The sequence below is a fragment of the Podarcis filfolensis genome (assembly GCF_964270895.1).
Source record: "Podarcis filfolensis genome assembly, chromosome: 1".
Taxonomy (NCBI): Eukaryota; Metazoa; Chordata; class Lepidosauria; order Squamata; family Lacertidae; genus Podarcis; species Podarcis filfolensis.
Window position 1 is genome coordinate 122304423 of NC_139604.1, and position 20436 is coordinate 122324858.

Sequence of the window (20436 nt, forward strand, 5' to 3'; positions counted from 1 at the left end):
CTTCATTGTATTCTTTTCAGTGCCTGCTGAAGACATTCTTATTTAGACAAGCTTACCCAGATGCTTAGAAAGTTTGTATGTGTTTTAATATGTTTTAGTCTCTTCTTTTTTGGTTTTAACTTTCCATATGCTTGTAATTCTTTTAGTGATTCTTTTATTGTTTTTTGTAAACTGCTTTGAGGTTTTTTTCTACAATCAAGAAGCTTTCATAAAATATAAAAATAAATAAATTTACAAACTGTAAATGCAATGTCTTTCCTCTTCTTTAGGGGGGAACTATAGCTACTGAGGCACTGGAACATATACAATAAAACACACAAATACCCTACAACTCTCTCTGACAACTGTCTACTGCACAAGCAAAGAAGTATCACTAGTAATCAGTTCCAACAGCTAAAAGCAGTTTCTACAAATTAATTCTAAAGCAGCTATAGAGAGAAAGTGGGGTGGGTTGTTTATAGCACTGTGTAAAGTGATACTTACAAAGGTACTGAGAATTAAAACTGGTAAATAAAGATGTGGTTTTCATTCTCCATTTATCTAACTTGAAAAACGCAAGGCAAAATGTTCTGACTTGTTTACCATAATTCTTTACTCAAAAGCAGTATATGAGTAATAGAAATGCCTCATCAAGCAATACAAACAGGCACAATTTCTATAAATAGAAACATCTGAAACTGGATTTTTCTGGATATTAAGTGAGGGAAAATGCCATCTTATTTTGATATGCTCTAGCCCACTAAATGTTAAGACTCATTACATGATTCTTAAATAACATAGTGACTACTTTATAATTTGTTTTTCCTGACACAGTTGTATTAAGGAAATATTTATGGAGAGGATGCAAAACATAAAAACCATAAAGGTATTTTGGAAAACAAAGACAGAGAAAACAGCCGTACGACTGAATATGTTACCATGAGGCACCATAACATTGCTATGTCCCTCTTGCATCCTCTCCTCTATCCTCTTTTTCAACAGTTTAGCTGAAATTCAGTAAATAATGACACAAAACTTTACAATTTGCATCTTGCATGGAACTAATATGCCCCAGCTCCTGTAATTCAACAAACATTTTCAGAGTTAACTGTGGTTATTAAAACAATTTGTTTCTATACCATTAAAATTCAGTGGGAAACATCAGAGTGTGTCAAGCATGAAAAAGAAATAGTTTCTTTAAAAAGGAAAAAAATAGGAAGAGTAATTACCTGCTGGCAACTTCCCCATGTAATTTCAAAAGAGCAAACTTTTATTTTGTTGCATTGCCCATCAGCTGTGAACTCTTGCATTTTTTCAACATGCTTCAACTCCATCTCCCCACCCATACCTACCCCGGATTTCCCAAACACAATAACTGCTGTCTACAAGCTAACTTGGCACAAAGCCCTCAAAATCTTACAGGAGGTAAACCCTCATTCTCAATTTGTGAAAAATTAATCATTATCAGGTAAGTTTTGTAGCTTTTTCTGTCATGCACAGAACCTGCCCTGCCCCTGCCCCTGCCCCCACAATCCTTTATCAATAGGAAAAGCTGTCTCTCTGCAGTCATCAGCAATCAGCAAACAGAAAAGGCTAGTGGATTTTGCCAGCAGTGAAAGACTTAATCATGACAAGATCAAGCCAGCTGTCAGGTCGAATCAGCTTGATGCATTGCACTTTTCATATTCATTGAAGAATGTTGAATAGGTTCTCCTTTTGCAGCTGACTCTGGATTTAAATTCGAAATACAAACACTTTGCATTTAGTCTGGAAGAGAATGGTTTAACTCTGTCTTTCTTTGGTCATATTAACTAACTGTGTGAATCTGCTTGTCAAAACAAAGTAGGAGGCCATGACTGCCTCCCCTGCACATGCTACACCAGTTTTTGCTGTTCAGGATAACAGGGTACCATGTTGACTGGCGTGTACCGACACCTGCTCTCTTATCGGGCAAAGCAGGATGTACAAGATAAATATAACATACTCTGTGCTACTTTTTTTCAGAATGGAAATGGAACAACACATGAACCAGCTAACAACATTGCACACAAGCAAAAATATTAAAGTCAAGGGGATGCAATGAGCCAAAAGCACCAGTCAGTTTCAATAAATTAATTTCCCACCCATCCCAACCCTGAATCAAAATAATAAAATTCAATTGCTCATGCTTTCAAAGGACAAGAGAAAAACAAATTTAAAGGCTTTAGTAGATTTTATAGCACCCAGAATGACTCATAGTTGAAAGCTTTTAGTCCTCTAAAAAAGCAAACAAAAAAACCCAAGCAGGATAATAATGATTACAAACTAGCAAAATGGAGTTCCACATATATTTTGTAGCTGTACTTGTAAGCGGGAGTGTATATGTATGTGGGGGGGGGCGGTGTTGTTAGCAAAAAATGATGGAATAGTACTGAAAGATTAGTAGTTAAAGCACACTTACCGGTAGTTCTGTACCACAGGAATGGATGTATATTTTATTTTTTTCAAGAGACTGTCTTCTCCTCCAGCAACATAGCAAAGCAATAAAAGGTCTAACATGTTTTCAAAAGAGAAATGAAACTAAAATTGCCAGGAAGAATCTCAGTAATTTATCTGCTTAAACAACTACTCATACTAACTACCAATTAATCTCAAGGACATAAAAATTATAAGTGATTATCATTTGGATAAGCGTTTTCTATTCTTGCATCATTTACAATCAACGGCTTTGATATAAACTTCCTCGAAAAGAGTTGTGTTTATAAAATGGGGCTTTCCCACCTCATCCTCCCTCTCTGTAGCCCTCTGAAATAATAAATTGTTGTTGTAACAACAACAGCAGCAGCAGCAGCAGCAGCAACTTGTACCTCACCCATCTGACTTGAGTTGTACCAGCCACTCTGGGTGGCCTCCAACAGAATATACAAAAACACAATGGAACATCTGACATAATCCTTTCTGATACAGGGCTGCCTTCAGATGCCTATGGAAGGTTATATAATTATTTCTCTCTCTGACATCTGACGAGAGGGTGTTCCACAGGGTGGGAGCCACTACCAAGAAAGTTCTCCACCTAGTTCCCTGCAACTTCACTCCTCACAATGAGGGCACTTCCAGAAGACCCTCAGAGCTGGACATCAGTGTCTGGGCTGAATGATGGGGGGGGAGATGCTCCTTCGGGTATACAGGGCCTGAAATCCACTACTGAGGACTGGGAAACCCTTGGGAACAAGGGAGATATGGGGCATCTGTTCAACACCCCAGTCCTATGCATGCTTCAACAGATGCAAACCTTGTTGAGTTCAGTGGCAGACTTTGCTATCTGCTAAGTTTGCTACCGACTTGGATAGCAATTACTGATCTACACATATCTACACAGCAATTGCAAATTTATTTATTTTACATTTATGCAAGTGGGATATACAACAAAAAAGGTACAGTGCGGAATACTCCTGTTCAGGATGCCAGATACTCCATTCTGTTCCCTAAAGCCTGAAGATACCTTCCTTTTCTGCATGGATTGGTGCTCTTCTGGCTACAGAAGACCAACACTCATAGCGTAAACAGTGGAAGCAGAGGGATGATTGTTTTGCTTTATATTGTTTGAACACTGTGAATTCCTGCTACTAAGTGAAAAGGAATGCTGTTATCCCCCGTTCCACTATGCAGCAGTGACATGGTATCACGATACAGAACCTGGCTTCAATACTAGCAAGGATACAACACGAAAAGGAAAACATCAGGTTTTGTAGTCTGCAAAGTCCCCAGAGTGTCAAACGCTGAAGCCAAAGCTATACTTTCATTTCAACATGTTAAAAATAGAAGCCGCTTCCCCCATGCCTCCACACTGCTTTTAAACAAACACTTCATCTGTTTATACCATTTCCATCTGAATGATGGGTTACAGGCATATTGTTTGCAGGCTTATGTCATCCGAACAGGGATGGGCAGTACATAACATGCTTTGTTATGTACGGGGCAAAAGGTTCAATCCCCAGAATCTCTCTTGAGAGCTAGTTTATGCAAACAGCAGAATCAAGTGGAAATGTTTTGCTTGGACCTCATGGCTTTAGGATGAGGGGTGACATGGGTACATTGTTAATCGGGTTGGGAAGGGGGAATCCTTGCACACAGAAAATAAGAATGTGAAGGAGAAGGGCTTATCCTTCTCCCTAATGCGCTGTTTTCCTACATCAAGAGATTTTCTTTTTCTTTTTGCAGAGGAGCATGTATGCCTCCCTCTGCCTGAAGCCCCTCCCCCCACAGCCTTCAGCAACAACAGTCCAGGAAAAGCTTTTTCACTTGATTCTGATGATTGCAGAAAATGGACAAAAAAACCCTGAAGAATAACCTTTTTTAAGGAAGGGTTTTGTTTTGTAAATAGTTGTTTTATTGAATTGGTTGTAGCCACCTTGGGTTTTTATATAAAGATTGTATTCTATTACTTTCTTGCTGCTGTTTCAGTGCTGGTTTATGACATGCTTTTAAAAGTCAATTTCTGGTTTTATCTCTCTTGTTAGAAACCTTGAGCTCTTCTGAGGATATAAACAAGGATAGAACTTGTGGTCCTCCAGATGTTGTTTAGGCTCCATCTCCCATCGTTTCCAACTGCTAGTTATGCTGCTGCGGCAGCTGGGAACTGAAGTCCAGTATGATATGGAAAAGCCATGGGTTCTCCATCTTTTGCCTTTTTTCTTTTCTTTTTTTAAACTAAGAAATCTGGCCTAAGAGCTGGAGAGAACTTTGGCACTACTAGGCAAACTGGACCATTTTTAGCTGGTGTGGTCTGCACCACTTGGACTAACACATTGGAAAACAACTATCCATTGGATTCCATGCTGCTACAAGTATTATGATGCAACTTTTGGCAAAAATGTAATCATAAAAAGGAATTAAAATCTATATTTTGAGGAAAAAATATACTCAGAAATGCTATTCTGAGAGAAAACACTTTCAAAAATACTTGCTAAAATGTGTCTTACATGGAGATTTTTAAAATTTGCAGATTAATGAGTATACAGGACAGAACAGACCTAATGCACAAAAGTGACATAGACCAGAAATAGGTTGATTTATCCATACTTGTGACTTGCACAAATACAGCCCAAGTTCTCTCTCTCCCACACCTCTAGACATTTGCAAGTGTGATTCTGTTTTCATTATATGGCCACACTTTTCCATACCAGTTCCAAAGTTTTGCAATAGTGCAATAAGTTGGAATCTAGTAGCAAAGCAAGGCAATTGCATGAGCATGTGCTAGGGGATAGGGGAAGGGGAAAAATAGGAACCTCAAATCATATTCACTCAACTTGCATCATGCTCCCATAAAAATGGTCTTATAAAATCAGTCCCCAGTAGAAGGCAACGACCTATAATATTTAAAGCATTTTTCACTTTACTGTTAACATTGCATGCATAATTCAATTCTTGGAAGATACTTTTTGTGCAAATGTTATACTGCACTGTTCAATGTAGATGTAATACTCAAAGGATTATGCATGTTTTTACTAATGGTTAATTGACCTGAGCGTCATTGCTCTGTGAAAGGCCTCCAGCACTGCACATATTCCACAATTTATGCTAATGGTTCAGTAAACAATGAAACAAAATAAAGATTAATCAGCCTGTGCTGTAGCAATGAAAGAAAATGGATGATCAAGACACAAACACTCTCAGAAAATGTAGCCTTTTGATTTTATTAGTACATGAACCTAATTATATTTTTACAGAAGGAATTTGTATCCTAATAATGATGATACAATTATGGATTAATCTCGTCATTGTTCTCTGTAGATACAAATCAAAACAACATCAGCATAACTATTTCTTCCTACAGAAAGCCTACAAGGCCAGTGATTCATTAAAAGAATTAAGAGGGCCCTTCTTAGAATGCTTTGCATTTAATGAATCAGTCTCTCAATCACCATCCACCACTTGAATCTCATCCTTCACTTTCTCTCTGTTCACAATTATACCTCCCAATTCACCTTATTTTCTACTGTTTTCTGTTACCTATAGTGAGAAGTGGGTATAGATAGATGTTTGTTTCTGTGATCGTATCAGTATAGTTATCGGGGTGCAAATTCTTCAGGCAATTATTATATATTCTCTCCTAAACCTGTATACTGCCAGTATTTGTATTAAATTGCCGTAAGTAAAGAATGTTATTCATAAATGTTATTCATTGCAAACAGCAATAACAAAAAGCTACTGTGTTTCTCCTCTGTCTCTTTCAGTAGGCCACTGCCTCTGTTTATTAAATAAAGGAAGATTATTAGGAAAGACTGTCAAATTCCTGTTCTTATGATGCATCACTTTTCTGTATTAGTGTTACCACCTAAAGGAGTACTTATCCATGCAGCTATGAGTTAAACACAATGCAAACTCCTTTCAAGGTGGGAAATCCCATTTAATTAAAAATATTTATGGGCTTATTCTTACTTATGCAAGCCACCTTGGAATTTATTTTTAAATAAACAGTGGTGTGGAAATTAATAGGCTGCCTTTCTAAAGTGATGAAAGCAGTTTAGTTAAAATAAGACGGAACAGTAAAGCAAAACCATGATAAAAAACCACCAAAAAATGTATACAAAGCCATCCCAATCATCACTTACAAGCCTGGCATGTAAATATTGAAAATACTCCTTGTTATATCATTGAGCCTTCACCTTCTGACACTTTACGATATGGTGGCCTCAATCATTCTTGTGCTTTATATATATAGCAGATAACTATAATGCATACTATATGAGCTTCCCTTTGAAAATGGTCCAGAAATTTCAGCTGTTCAAAGTGTGGTAACCAGAATGCTATTTCAGGCTTGCAATTAAATAACTACAATAACTACAATCAAACTGTTTGGTATATAACTCAAAGTGTGAGGTTTTTTTATTTTTTGTTTTAACATATTAAAACCCTCTGTGGTCTAGGATTAGGCTAAATGAAGAAACATATTCTGCTTGTCTCCTGAGATCCATATCTAAGGCCCTGTTCAGCTTTCTTCCAACATCAGCAGTGCTGTGGGTGGACATAAAAAGTAGGTCTTTCTAAATTGATGCACTGACTATTTGGAACATCCTTCAAAGGCTGGCCTCCATCTTTACCGGCCTTCAGGCTGGGAAGACAATTTTATTACACTGTGGTGCCCATGGGCACAATGGTAATCTTGAAGTCTTCTCCTGCTGCTCATGAAGTCCCTGAATCCCCCTGCCTACCCCTTTACTTGCCCTAAGTCAGGCATGGCCACAGTCTGTTTCGGGGGCCTAATCTGGCCGGCTGGTCGATTTAATCTGGCCCCTGTGGCAGTATATGTCCTGGGGTAAAATCCTAAAAAAAGCTCAACAACTTTGAAGTAAAACTGAAAGCTCAAAACTCTGGTTGGCCCTCATACATGTTCACTTCAGCAAATCTGGCCCTCTTTGAAAAAAGTTTGGGCACCCTTCCCTAAGTCAGGAGGTTGTGGTGGTGGTTACCTTCTTCTTCCTTGAAATGTGCATACAGCTGAAGGAGAAAGTTGGAAAAATGACTTTTTTCCACTTTCTATTTCAGTTTCTTTCTATTCCACTTTTAAAGGCTCATATTATTTCCTCTGGATCTGGCTTCTACCTAGATCCATTAGAAAAGAGAAATTGTGTGCATACACTTTCTTTCTTTTGCTCCAGGGTGTGCGTGATCTAGGAGCGGGGGCGGCCACAGAACTCACTCAACTATGCAAATGTGCCTACAGGCCTAAAAAGGTTGGAAACCCAGACTGAGCCATTCTTTAAGAACTTTACAACCACTGGAATGGAGAGGCTTCATAATCTAGTCTTAAATCCATGTTGAATAAAAGCAGGTATGTATATACTAACACATTCTTACATGGATCAGTAAAATATTTTTTAGATCGATTATATGCATGAATAGGTTTTACGGTGGGGGGGAAACATTTACACAGGCTGGCTTTTTTATCTTTATTCTTGTGCTAGCAAAATATTCAGCATTCCAAAAACAATAAATAATCCTAATGAATTACAAAATGGTGAGATGATTAATTACTTAAGCCTATAAATCCACTTTTGCCTTCCTGCCAGAAAATGAGCACAGGCGTATAAGACTGGCATTGTTCAAATAATTCAATGTTAGTCTGCCTATTTTTCAGTGCAATTTAGCAATTTAGCCCAACCATACAAATGGGCTACTTTCCATATTGCACTAGAATCCACTAAAGATTAATAACCCAACTCTTACCACTTTGTTCAGTGGTACTTACTTCCAAGCATGTGTGCCTTGAATGCAATGGAGCAAACAAGTCTTGTGGGGAGGGGACACAAGAAAAGGGAGGGGGAAAACTGTCCACATTTTAAAGTAGGACCACCACCTCTAATATTCTTAAATTTCACATGTCTCACAAAGATTAAAAGAATCTTTGGAGGAGGGAGTGAGAGACCTTTTCACACACACACACACATACAGTGGTGCCTCGCAAGACGAAATTAATTCGTTCCGCAAGTTTTTTCTTCTTGCGAGTTTTTCGTCTTGCGAAGCACGGTTTCCCATAGGAATGCATTGAAAATCAATTAATGCGTTCCTATGGAGACCGCCTTCAGACCAGGTCCGGGGACAGTCTGTCCCCGGACCTCTTCTGAAGGCTGGCGGGGGGAGAAGGACTTTTCTCCCCACCGCCAGCCTTCAGAACAGCCTTCTGAAGGCTGGCGGTGGGAAGAAAAGCCCTTCTCCCGCCGCCAGCCTTCAGAAGAGTTCCCCCAGGGCTGCCTAGGCTGCGGATAGCAGCCTGCTGCCCCGCGCGAGGGGCGCTCTGCTTCAGAGCGCCCCTCGCGCGGGGCAGACATTCGCAGCTTGGGGAGCTCTGCAGGAGTTCCCTGCAGGGCTCTCCAAGCTGCGGATAGCAGCCTGCTGCCCCGCGCGAGGGGCGCTCTGCTTCAGAGCGCCCCTCACGCGGGGCAGACATTCGCAGCTTGGGGAGCCCTGCGGGCGTTTCCTGCAGGGCTCTCCAAGCTGCGGATAGCAGCCTGCTGCCCCGCGCGAGGGGCGCTCTGCTTAAGAGCGCCCCTCGTGTGGGGCAGCAGGCTGCTATCCGCAGCTTGGAGAGCCCTGAGGGGAAGTCCTGCAGGGCTCCCCAAGCTGCGAATGTCTGCCCCGCGCGAGGGGCGCTCTGAAGCAGAACGCCTTCTCCTCTGTTCCCGGACCTGTCCTGAAGGCTTGCGGTGGGAGGAGGGCTTTCCTCCCCACCACCAACATTCAGAATGCTGTTCTGAATGTTGGCGGTGGGGAGGAAAAACCCTCCTCCCACCGCAAGCCCCGGGAACAGAGGAGAAGCGCTGCGCGCCTTCTCCTCTGTTCCCGGACCTCCCACCGCAAGCCTTCAGGACAGGTCCGGGAACAGAGGAGAAGGCGCGCTGCGCTTCCCCGCTGTCCCCGGAGATTTCCCTGTGGGCTTTCGTCTTGCGAAGCAAGCCCATAGGGAAATTCGTCTTGCGAAGCCGCTAAAAAATCGGAAAACCCTTTCGTCTTGCGGGTTTTTCGTTTAGCGAGGCATTCGTCTTGCGGGGCACCACTGTACACACACACACCGCCAAAACTACTTAAACTAGACTAGACTGGCTTTTGGTCTGATCCAGCAAACCTTCCTGAGCAAATGTGTGAGACAGCTACATGTCTTTTCATTCTGGGTATACAGCAGAAACACGTAGTATTTCCAAGGTATTATAAACTGAAGGCTACAGGGAATTCAATATAAGCAGATGCCAAACAGTCCTGATAAAAGTTCTTTGTACAATTTCCTAATATAAAGTTCTCCCCCTTAGCATTGTTATAAAAGATTTACGGCCAGAAATACATAGCAGTATTTGAAATTGTATAAATAAATATTTTGGAGATGCAAATAAAATAAAATAAAATAAAAACCATAAAATATCTTGTTTTTGCAATTGGCCACATACCCCATTTTCAGAACGCTTCTCCCCAGGTATACTGATTCCGTTCCTTTGGTTTTGAGTCTGACGGCCTGGGAAGAATACAGTTAGAACATTTAAATGCATTGCTTCTACTGAAACAGCTTCCTAAATCTTAGTCAACTTTTTAAAAGAACATTCTCTCAAAACAAGAACTCCTATTTTGATTTGATGAAAACAATTTATGAGTAAATGTTTTCCAACTTACTGGTGGGACAGGTGTTTGTTTTTCTAGCCCTATTTGAAGCTCAGTTAAGAGCTACACAATGACCGCTGAAACCAACATAATCAGAGTAGTTTTTCTGTGGTGTAACCATCAAGTAATTAACCTCTTTCTTCGTGGAGAAATTTAGAAGGGATAGACAGGATTGGGAAACTTCAAACACTGTTCCTGCCCCTTGAAAATTCACCATCACTTTTGCTGGAGGAAGCAACATCCCATTTTGTGTAAAGAGCACTCGCCACTTTCACTGCAACTGTTCCAGGGAGGGTAAAGTCATTCCTCTCTTTTAACTAGTTCCCATCAATAATTGTCTGCCCATCTCTTCACTTGTAAGCACTCAGCCGACCACTCTTGGTATTGCTCCATGAAGGAAGAAAGCAAATCTGGGGTATCTGAGGGCTGAAATTTTTACCAATGTTTTTCTGGGAAACTAATGTAGCAGTGGCGAACCTCAAGTCCAATGCAGCCCACTTGGCACTCTGAACTTTCCTCGCAGTCCTTGCTTTTATTTAGGGTGTTTTTTCCTGGTTGGAATGTGTCAATGAACTCTGAAAATGTCCCTTGCCTGTTTGGACTGAGGGCAGAGGGGTGTATGAGTGTGTGTAGAAACTAGCCTACTGTACAAAGGTAATATTTACACCCACTGCTCCATCTGCTTTTGCCTCTGGCCTTGCCCACCAGTTAATCCAAGTCAAGGTTCACAAGCCAACTTCAAATTGTCTGTAGTTTCAGACATAGGTTCCAACTCCTAGGGACTGAGGTCCCTTCAGCCCCCTAATAAAGCATTTGGGGGCCAGTCCCACCCCATTAATGGGCATTGCCGTTCAAGTGGTGTGCATGCACATCTTGTGCTTGATTATGCAGGGTGGGACTTATCTGCCCTCCCCCCATATTTTATTCAAGTTGGCTCCCCTGATTTCAGATCAAGCCATAGTTAGTTGGTTGGGGCAGATGTACAAACATACCATAGTGGAGTGAAACAAACCAGAGTTTAGGACTGCATCCGAACACAGCCATCATCACAAAGCCATTATCTGAAATGGATTTCTAAAGGAATCCTCTTCCAGATTAGAATGTTTGGATTGTCTCTTTTAGTAGATGTTATGCACTTAGGAACATAGTTGGTATGTTTTATATCAGCTCAGGAGGCAGGCTGCTTAGACATTTGAGCAAATGTACACTAAGCATTAAGCTCAGTGGTAACTTTATATATTTGATATATTTCTACCGACCTTAGCTTGTGTAACCTGCTTATAGTGAAGCTTGGCAGAACACAATTTTATCACCACTATGAATGTGAATGAAGCCTGGCTTGATTGGCTGCTGCTGCTACATACTGGCAGCTAAGCTGCTTGGGGATGCAGCTACAGGCTCTCACTCTATAATAATACTGGGAGTGACTGACCTTGTAATGACTTTGGAAGAAGAGGTGGGGTGGATGGAAGGAATGTGGAATTTAGAGAAGAGCAAGTAGCAAGAGAACATAGGGATTAAAAGCTCAACTGCAGAAAAGTCCAAATACAACATGCTTGTAAAAGGCAAAAATACATACATGTAGAAGTTGGAAGAAGCAGGTATTAGCCTTAGGAAGGAGCCCAAAGGTGGCTCTGAATGTTAGAAGTGCTGGCAAGCATGTACGTAAGAGTGATAGTTTTTTTCACCGGATGTAATGCCCAAAGGGAGAATGTTTGCATCTTCTCTGGAGGGTCAGAAATGCCTAACACATGGCCTGTATCCTGTATACAGCATCCAGCCCCTAGCCCATGAGGATTTTGTGCCTTCCCCAAATAGCCCATTTTTTAAAAAAAGTTGTTGCTGTTGTCAACCATTCCTGATGTGTCCCTACTACAATGTCATTATATTTAAAAGCCTTTTTCTGAGCCCAAACCCCATTTTTTGCCCAATTTTAAAATGTATGTTTTTTTGAAAATGTGTAAGGAAACATACTCAGCTAGCAAAAGACAGACAGATTAAGCACATTGGTTTTGGGTGTCTGCAAACCCAAATACTTTACACATCCTTGTCAGGCTCCAACAAAATCCTGACATTATTTCTGAAGTCATTCATATAGGCTGGGTTTTTTAAATTTAGTCTTCCAAATACCTGCTCCAACAGTTTCTGAAATTTTCTCTGTAACCATGATAACCAGCAGCTTACTTGTAAGAAATAAAGCTGAGATTATTATTGGGGGCACATCTTGGGAACAGAAAGGGGAGAAGGAAGAATGGCTGTGGTGTCTGGAGGCAAATGGTTCTTACAATTCATGAGCTTAATGGGTGGATAGGTGGAAGGAAGAGAAAGCAAACAGAAATGTCTAAGGACTTGAGAGGTAATGAAGAGGAAAAAGAAGAAACAAGGGGAGAGTGGGGGCTGGCATAATGACCAGATACCTGTAAGAATGAGCAAAATAATGCTGGATAGAGTTGGGCAGCTGTGGTAAAGGCCTATGGGCGTGGAGCAGGGGCGCTTTGCCCTATAGAAATTCTTTTATTTAGCTTCAACCATCTGTACTATAGAGTCAACACAAGTATTTTGTCATCATATTGACAAGTTTTACTTGTCTTTACAAAACTGAGTCACAAAGCTGAGCTGCTGAGGCACCAATGAACAATTTAAAATATACCCACCTTGTTCACTACTTTCTGTTGGGGATTCTTCATGTCGAAGAAAAAACTTGACCTCCTCCCTACGGGGTCCCCACTTCTGTAGATGGTCATACATCATGTGATCAAAGGGGATGTGTCGTTCTAAATAAAATAAAATGAAGTATTAACAGTTTATTTTACTTTTCTCTCACCTAATAACTTTTTCTAAATCACGTTAGTAGGGTCCAAATAATTTATTTCAGTTTTTCAAACATTTGCTTTTCCAACTTTTTTGAGGGATAATCTCATTCTTATTCTTATTCTTATTCTTATTCTTCAAGGAATAAGATTGTTTTGAATAATTTTTCAGAAAGTTGCATGTCTTACAAAAGCTGAGTTTTTAAAGGGCATAGTTTTCATACCACCAAGCCATTTGCATATAACTAATTCTGTCATCTGGGATAGCCAATATGGTGCCCCTCAGATGTTGTTGTACTCTAATGCTCATCATCCCTGACCACTGACCATGCAGGCTGGGACTAATGGGAGCTGTAGTCCATAACATCAGGCAGGCTTCACATTGGCTATCCCTGTTACAGTCCAACAGACTATAAGGAGATCGCCATTGTTCTAGCCAAGGCCTTGAACAACTTGTGAGCCAAAAAACTCAGTAGGATATCATGTTCTTGGCAAGGCTACAGTACATGGCAGGTGTTTGCCATGACAGATCACAAGTTCTACTAGCCTAGATAGTATTGTATTACTACTTCATACAAGTCATTTATGTAAACTAAGGTGTGAAGCAGTATACAAATTGCTGAAATAAATAAGCTGCTGAAGATACTAAACAATGCCAAATAATGACTTTTGCAGAATGATACCAGTCCATTTATTACTGTCCCAATGAGCATGATCTCTCCTTCACTCCATTGCCATCTAAAGAGGTAGCCATTGTTGTGCTCTCCAGATATTGCTGGGCTACAATTCCCATCATCCCCAACTATTGGCCATACTAGCTGAGGCTGATAACATCTAGAAGGTGACCCTTCTACTTCATTTCTTAAGCTTTCAAAAAGAAAAGGGGTATAATATACCATTAGGTCAAAGGTTTGCTAAAGTCAAAGTACATTGGGTTAACAGACCTTTTGCCAATCACTTTTTCCAAAGAAGGCAACTAAGCGGGTTTGACAGAAGTGCTTCTTTACAGTTCATGAGGATTGCTAAACATCATTCTGGGCTGCTGATGTAACAAATGGGGAGAGGACTCTTTTAAGCTCCTCCATGTTCCTGACGTATTCCTTCCTCTCCCCACACCTTAACAATATTAAATGGACCTTAGTGAAGTAAGACTCTTTGTAACATTGGCTCTCTGACTGCTTCAGTGTCTGCTCTAATCTCTCTCCAGGTATACTGATTTTTAATTTGCTCTTTACCCATTTTCTGGGGATTATGCCATACAGAGCTAATTTATAGTAATTAAGGCAATTATATGAGACTTTCATCTTCTGCCAGAATTATCTGGGTGGGCAACTTCTCCCATTCTGAGGAACTCATCACATCTATTTTTTTAGCCATAGGTTTAAGGCTAAATGCACACATTTAGTTACTGTACATGCAAGTCCATATTATATACAAACCACCTTCACAAAGATGCAACTAAATTAAAGGTGCTACAAAAGATGCTACTAAATTAATTTTGAATATCATGCCTCTTCTAATGATAATTTAGAGGGCAAGTGATAATATAATGGCTGGGCGGGGTGGGGTGGGGGAGCACAGCATTAAAACACAACATTGACATGTCTGACAATCCGATTTTTATTAATTAACCATTTTCATATTATCAGCCATCTCCCTGCATTATGAAAATACCTTCTCATGTTGAGCCTAAGGGGGAACTGTGTGTGTAAGTATGTTTCCCTAAGGTTGATAGTGCTAGAGCTGTTGAAAATTAGAAAGACTGCAATTGTCTCAAACAAGAATGAAATTATAAAGCCTGGCATAATATTGAGCTACTGCCCTCTCAAAAGTAAAAATTCAGCATAAAATCACTAGTTCAGGATACCAAGTGATTGCTTACCATTTCCACGCCAGACTTCAGAAAGATGGCAACTACCTTCCCCAGGCTCTTTGCAAAATTCCACCACATCTCGGCAGGTTGTTTCAGGTGTAATTGGCACTTCAGTCAGAATCTGTTCATTGTTACTCAGGAACACAGTTAATATCATCTGGGAAAAAGAAAAACAAAGGCACCATATAGAGTCAATCTTTCAAAGTGGCACAGATTTTGATTTGCATAAAATATCATAAACACACCAGGGATAGGCAGATGGGTTGAAACTACTGAAAATCTCCAAGTGATTTGCCATACATCTGCAAGGATTTCCAGCTCCCAATAGCTGAACATGCTAAACTTTAAACTTATATAAAACATTGCCTCCTCACTTGCAAAAGTGTGGACATAAAAACATTGTCGTTGTGGAAGTACTTAGTGCCTAAATAAACTAAAAAGTGCCTAACTTTGGCTTAGGAGAGGTTAATGTAACAATAACCATATATTACTCAGAACTAACCCTCACTAAAATCTATGGGGATGGCTCCCAGATAGGATTAGAGGCTGAATTAATTAGTCTTAAAGGTGCCACGCTTTCACCAATGGCAAAACATGATCAATCAATAAATGCTGAACTAACTACATGATTATGGCAATATTCTACCACAGTGAGCAGTTGAGCAGCTGCATCTTGCACTGGCTGCAGCTTCTGGGCAACCTCAGGGGCAGTACCATCAAAGTGCACAGCAGCAATGTGGCCAACAGTGGTCAGTCTATCCTGATTTAGAAACAGCTGGAGTTGGTAAAAGGTACTTCTAGCCACTGAGATTACTTGGGCCTCGAGAGCTAGAGATGGACCCGGGAGTAGCCTCAGACTATGAACCCTGCTCTTGAATCCTGCCAGGATTCAGACTCCATTTGTGGGCCCTCATTCAGCCCACCACCAAGTCCAGGTACTGGTGTAGGACTTGTGTGGCCTCTCCTGATACAGCATACTGATGACATCTCACCCCAAATCTCCTAAAGATTACTCCCAATGGTTCCCAACAGCTTCATGTAGATGTTAAATAGCACTGGAGACAAGATAGTACCCTGCAGCACCCCACAACACAACTGCCAGGGGAGCAAAAGATAATCACCCAATGTCATACTCTGAAATAGATCCTGGAGATAGAATCAGAACCAGTGTAGTGTAAAACAGTGCCACCTCTTAGGAGGTGATCCCATCACCTGCCTGCCAAGTGATTGATAACTCCCATTTTTGTAGTGTCTGGCAATGAGCAAAAACAGACTTATGAATCTCTTGGTGAGTTGCACTAGATTAGAAAGTTAACAAGTTGTACCACTTGGGCTAAGCAGCCTTCCAGAACTCTGTGACCTCCAGATGTTTTGGAATGAAACTCCAATAACCCCTGAACACAGATCATGTTAATGAGGGGTGCCACCTTGGTCACTGTGCTTCACAAATTTATGTGGGCAGGGATCAGCAGACACTTTGATAGTGTCAATGAGGCTCTTGGGGGCATACTTACTTTGTGGAAGAAATGTGCATTCTTTTCCCCACAAATATCAGATCTGTGTTGGCATGGTCTACACCAGTCTTCCCCAACCTGGTGGCCTCAGATACTCTGGAATAAAGCATCCATGATAGCTCACCATTGTACATGCTGGCTGGGACCGAAGAGAGTTGGGAGTCCAACAACATATGAAGAACACCAGGCTGGGCAAGTCTAAAGTAAACCAATATCTAAGAGCTACTTTTATCACATAATTCCAGCAGCAGAATTCTTGTTTTAACATATTGATAAAAATACTACTAAGGCTACTGCAGCATTAAAATGTTAGGCAAACATGTTTTTATGCAGATGATTCACTAGGAAGAAAGCTTCTGCCTTGTCAAAACTACGGCTTCCAAAGTGAATAATTAAATTTTTGTTGTTAGAATAGCAGAGCTAAGGCCCACAGCTAATTTTAGATCTTAATGAAAAATCTACTTAGCAGCGAAGTCGGACATTGAGAAGCTATTAATTCCAGTACATATTCTCACAGTGGCAAATTTATTTGTATGCATAAATAAGGCTATGTCTCCATTAGTTGTTTAAAACACAGTAAGGTCATTTTTCCCTGCTGTGCTTTAAGTTGCATTTGAACATTGCTGTACACACCAGATAAGCAATGGGAATGTCTTCACCCAATGTGCATTTCCTGCTTGGTTTCCCAATGTCTGCAAGCCCCCCACCCATCCTAAACTCACATTCACAAAGCTGCCATCTGCATAAGTATAATGGCTCTCTCAAATGTACACACCTCAGCTTAACTGCAAAGTGAATGTGTCTTGTGTTTTCAAATTGGATGAAAGCTGGTTTGAGGAGAAATGCATCAAACAGCAATATTCTCAAGAAACTACAGGATAGATATGGATTGTGGCTCACATCATGTGCATATGGCTTCAAACAACAGCAGTGAGAGCACACTGAAGCCAGAATAAACAGTAATGTGTGCACAGCCTAAGATACTTTTATTTTTCCTAAATGAGCACGAGAAGCCTACAGTTGCACCATGCAAGAATGTTAAACAAGACTTTGGCGCAGCAGTTCCCATGGTACATGGGGTAGGATCACAGGACAACTGGAGAAAAGGACTGTGTTATCCTGTGCCTAACCATTTGCTTGGATTCTTCAGAATTGTCCATTGCTTTTATTTTCTTAAGTAAAATTATGCAATCATGAATGGTATACAATACCTACAGAAAATGTTTTTGGAAGACATGCTTATAAAACAGTAACAAAAGGCATGTTAAAGGTGTTGCAAATATATATTCATTGCATGCAGTATATTAGACTGGGATCCATACAGTCTTATGTTTATTTAAGTTTATTTCTCCCCCAGCAAACAGGGAGTTGTCTGTAATGCATATACGGTACATCACATCTTTTCTCTATTTAGCTCAAAGTGGCATACACACTTCTATCGCTCTCCATTTTATCCTCACAACAACTCTTTGAGATACGTTAGGCTGAGAGATAGTGACTTGGCCCAAGGTCACCCATAAGCTTCATGGCTGTGTGGGATTTGAATTCTGGTTTCCCAGGTCTTCGTCCAGTACTCTAACTACTACAGTATGCTGGCCTTTTCCTTTTCGCTGTATCACATCACTCCATATCAAATGATGCTTCGAGAGCAGATTTTGATGGAGTACAAAGAATTGAAGTAGGAAAAAACTGGCAGAAGAGCCCTGGTGCACACATGAACACCACACATGGTTCTTTTGATTCTGGGCATAACATAGTTATGTAACACTTTTTTAAAGTAAAACTGTTTCACATTCACTATCTCAGGGTCAACTGGAAGGCAAAAGCCAACATTCAGCCTTACCATGATGGCTTGCCATATAAATACAATGCTACAAAGGGGAGCATTCAAACATGATCCCCCATCCTCCGCACACACACAATCCTGCAATGTGAAGCTGTACAGTTCTGGAAGGGCTACATTATGCAGAGACTAATGTCTGTACAATTGACTCAGTCATCAATAATATTTAGAACAGCCTATAAGGTAAGACAACTTTATCCCCTTATTACAGATGGAGTTCTGAGACTGTGGGGCAGCAAACTTGCCTTAGGCTACCAAGCCACCTCATGGCTGAACTTGAACTTCCAGCTCATATATGCAACACTATACTGGGCCTCAGCTAATTAACACAATAAAACATGTCTTACCTACACAAGGTGTAATCAAGCACAAGTTAAAGTTACATCTTTTAATGTGTGTCACATAATACAATCCAGTAGAACTTTGCCTATTGGAATTGTAGAAGCAGCAGGAAGGAAAGTGCTGTTGAGGGATTATATGCTTTCCTCAAATAATAAAGAGTGAACACAAACCTTGGCTTCAGAAGGAAAACCTTCTCTCTTGTAACTCTCCCAGTAGTAATGAAATGATAATTAACTGCTTTATTGCCAAGAAGAAAAAAGGAAACAGTGACCAAAATCCAGAGAGTCACAGAACTACTTCTGCATGTCCAAGGCAGCTTTGGGATGATGTTTATTGAATAGCAGCCTCCTTGTGTCACATAACAAGCTTCTTTCAAACACTGAAACCTTTCAAAAGCAGTCTGGTCTAGCAAGGGAGGGGGAGGGGGCCTTGCTGCTCTGGGGGTGGAGGGAGTAAAAAATACCCCTGGGTGTGTCTAAGCCCTCAGGCATACCAAACTAACTTCTTTGGATCAGAGACAAGTTCCCAAGCAATACTTCAGACGTTTCAGTGGGACTGCCATTTTCATTAAGATTTTCAAAGAAAAACACATCTTTATCTAAAAAGGGAAAAAAACCTCAAACCCACAGCACTGCATTCCTCTAGAACTTGAGGAAAGAAAAACTTTGTTTTATCTTCAACTTTAGTACATGATTTCCCTCCCTATTTCCTATCTGACTTCACATAGGAAAGAATTGGGTTTTCATGTTTCAGTGCATTTCAATCCAAATAGCCTCTTTATAATATCCTGTTAACAGAAAAATGAATTCCCTATGAACTATCAAACTATCAAAATGGAACCTGCATATTCTGAAAGAACCTTTTAAAAAACGATGCTTAATCAACTCGACAGTTAACTTTTAAGAGATTTCCTGGTTATCGGGATTGCTTGCAAATGAGACATTGTGTATGGACTTCATGTTTCCAGGAAAAAAACATGAAAACCAGGCTTCCTTTTATAGAACAATAAAGCTACTGTAACTTTATATATTTCTGATCACAGAAACCATCTCTGATTATTTAAGCTAGCTGCATTTTAAATAAAATGATTTTCTGATGTTGCCTACAAAATCACTTGCTTCAATCTCTGGGGTAAAGTCTTGCTAGCTGAGAGTCTAGGACAAGAGAGGGAGCCTGGGCTCTCCTGTGCCAGCTCTCATTGCCATGGTGAATTTTTCTAATTTAGATTGCAACAAACAAACAAAAAAAGAGAGAGAGAGAAAGTAATTGTTGCATTTTGTCCACAAAATGAAGGATAGAAGGAGTGCGTGGATTTTACTGTATGAGGCACTAGATACGGCATCCATTAGCCTACTGGTGCTGAGCTGGGATATGTGTGCGGGTTTTTTTAACAGGCTCCTCCCCACTACCCTTGCTCCTCACTATGAAACTGAACCATAGTCAAGGTGCTTCTTCCCACTCTGTGACTTCTGCAGTCTAGAAGGCTACTGCTGGCAGTGCAGGTTTGCTGGTGGGGAGCCCCGACTGTAGGGAGATTCAACATCAAATGTAAGAATCCAGAGTTTGACCCTATGTTCTGGTTGCATGGATACATTCCAAAACAAATCCAATTTGGTGGGCATTTTCCTAGTTGGAATATAAAGGATTTGTTTTATTTTTCTCCTCCATTTTAAAATATTATGTAATAAATTTTATTGATTTTTTAGATGGTGATATAAACAAGACATAACCAAATTTTAAAAGTTTTGAAACCCCTTCCTTAATTTACTTTGTTAAATATATAAATACTGTAAAATAAAGGTTCATGGTTAACAAAGTTTTCACCTGTGCAAAAGGAAGGCAAGGATTCCAAGAAACCAATTAGTAACAACACTACTCCACTATATAGAAAGACCATGCCAGGGTGAGGTGTGTGATGGAGGCAGGAACATTCAGCTATCTAACAAC

General features: G+C 40.4%; 1 protein-coding gene across 22 annotated transcripts in view; it reads right to left on the bottom strand.

The window, feature by feature from the left end:
• PPP1R13B (protein phosphatase 1 regulatory subunit 13B) overlaps positions 1-20436 on the bottom strand; it is a 65785-nt gene that overhangs the window by 29408 nt on the left and 15941 nt on the right. For 21 of the 22 annotated variants that reach the window (XM_083611137.1, XM_083611127.1, XM_083611126.1 and 18 more), the window contains exons 2-4: positions 14800-14947; positions 12762-12881; positions 9900-9964 (exon numbers count right to left, since the gene is read on the bottom strand). In XM_083611137.1, the coding sequence (XP_083467263.1) occupies positions 9900-9964; positions 12762-12881; positions 14800-14947 (333 nt within the window). Of the gene's footprint in view, positions 1-9899; positions 9965-12761; positions 12882-14799; positions 14948-18659; positions 18866-20436 lie in introns of those variants that run through there. The other variant, XM_083611135.1, reaches the window with a different exon arrangement.